This window comes from Myotis davidii, unplaced genomic scaffold (genome assembly GCF_000327345.1).
Source record: "Myotis davidii unplaced genomic scaffold, ASM32734v1 scaffold46, whole genome shotgun sequence".
NCBI lineage: Eukaryota > Metazoa > Chordata > Mammalia > Chiroptera > Vespertilionidae > Myotis > Myotis davidii.
Window position 1 is genome coordinate 3,250,856 of NW_006383006.1, and position 1,664 is coordinate 3,252,519.

Here is a 1,664-nt window from a genome sequence, read left to right on the forward strand (position 1 = left end):
TCTCTCTAGTGACTAGCCTCCCTGGAGTTTCTTCAGCCCAAGAACATGACTTGCTTTATAGCCAGGTGCAAACATTTTACAGCTTAACCAAATGTCTGTGAAGTGTTTTCCCATGCCTCATCTCATTTGATCCTCACAGAAGTCCTGGAGTAGATAGGAGACTCAGTAGAATCCTATTTTCTTTTCATTAGCCGGAAAATGCAGATTTAGAAAGCTTAGAAACTTGACCCAATTAAAAAGAAGTGGGCCTTGAAAATGACTTCAGGCTTTCTCACTGTGCAGCATATAGTAAAAACAGGCCTCTAGTTTAATTATAAGCTGTTGTAAAGTAGTTACTGTATCTCGGCTTCCCCCAAGGGGGACACAGGCCCCGCCATCACCCCAGAGCAACAGCCCACCAAATTGCAGCCAATGCGTTGTGCTTAGGATAGTGGTCTGTCTGGGTCAACTGCTGTTGACACCATGCTTTCTCTATAGTCTTGCAATCTCAGCTATTTGTAAGTTGTATCTCTGTGTTGCAGTGTAATGTTTTTGTAATGTCTAGCTATTTCACTGGTATCTGTAATAGAAAGATAAGTAGTTTTTAAAAATATGCACAGAACGGATTTTGGAACTGAGTTTGTGGGTTCTCCTCCTTTCCAACAAAGCAACAGAATTAATGTATAGGATTAGTAGTGCTACTTAGTGCTGAAATGTTTGTGTTAATTAATTAGCCCTGATATGCTATTTCTTTTGTTTTAGGTTAAATGGAAACCACCCTTGGGAGCTGGATGCCTGTGTAGCCTTTCTATCATATCATTGAATTGCAATGAGTGGAGGAGGAGAGCAGCCAGATATCCTCAGTGTTGGAATCCTTGTCAAAGAAAGATGGAAAGTGGTGAGTATGCATGAGAGAGAGAGGGAGAGGGAGAGGTAGATTGATTGTCTTGGGGCAATTTTGGGTATTTTGATAAAAAATAGCATTTTGTTATAGAATCTATACTAATAAAAGGGTAATATGCTAATTAGACCGGGTCAACCGGACATCTTCTGGACATCCAACTTCCTTCTGGACAAAGCCATGGTGGTGGGGGCTGAGGCAGAGGCAGTTAGGGGCGACCAGGCAAGCAAGGGAGCAGTTAGGGGGCAACTAGGCCAGCAGGGGGCAGTTGGGGGCGACCAGGTCAGCAAGGAGGCAGTTAGGGGTCAATCAGGCTGGCAAGCAGAGGCAGTTAGGGGGTGACCAGGCCAGCAGGAGAGCAGTAAGGGGGTGGCCAGGCCGGCATGGTACTAGTTAGGGGCAATCAGGCAGGCAGGTAGAGTGGTTAGGGGTGATCAGGCAGGCAGGCAGGCAAGCAGTTAGAAACCAGCAGTCCTGGATTGCGAGAGGGATGTCTGACTGCCGGGTTAGGCTCCATCCCGCAGGGATCGGGCCTAAACCAGCAGTCGGACATCCCCCAAGGGGTCCCAGGTTGGAGAGGGTGCAGGCTGGGATGAGGGCCCCCCCCCCCGCATGAATTTCATGCACTGGGCCTCTAGTAATACATATATTGCTTGCTAAAGCAGTTATTTTCAGGTGTTTGTTTTTTTATAATCTATGATTAAGTTTGGTTTATGCCCTAATTCTTACTCTTGTTTTATATAACAGTAAATTTTTCTAACCTTTGATAGCCAATTTGAGTAAG

General features: G+C 45.6%; 1 protein-coding gene across 2 annotated transcripts in view; it reads left to right on the forward strand.

The window, feature by feature from the left end:
- The first annotated feature begins 745 nt into the window (after positions 1-745).
- TTBK2 (tau tubulin kinase 2) overlaps positions 746-1,664 on the forward strand; it is a 107,288-nt gene continuing 106,369 nt past the window's right edge. For both annotated transcript variants that reach the window (XM_006778040.2, XM_015557581.1), the window contains exon 1: positions 746-877. In XM_006778040.2, the coding sequence (XP_006778103.1) occupies positions 809-877 (69 nt within the window). In that variant the 5' untranslated portion in view covers positions 746-808. The remainder of the gene's footprint in view (positions 878-1,664) is intronic.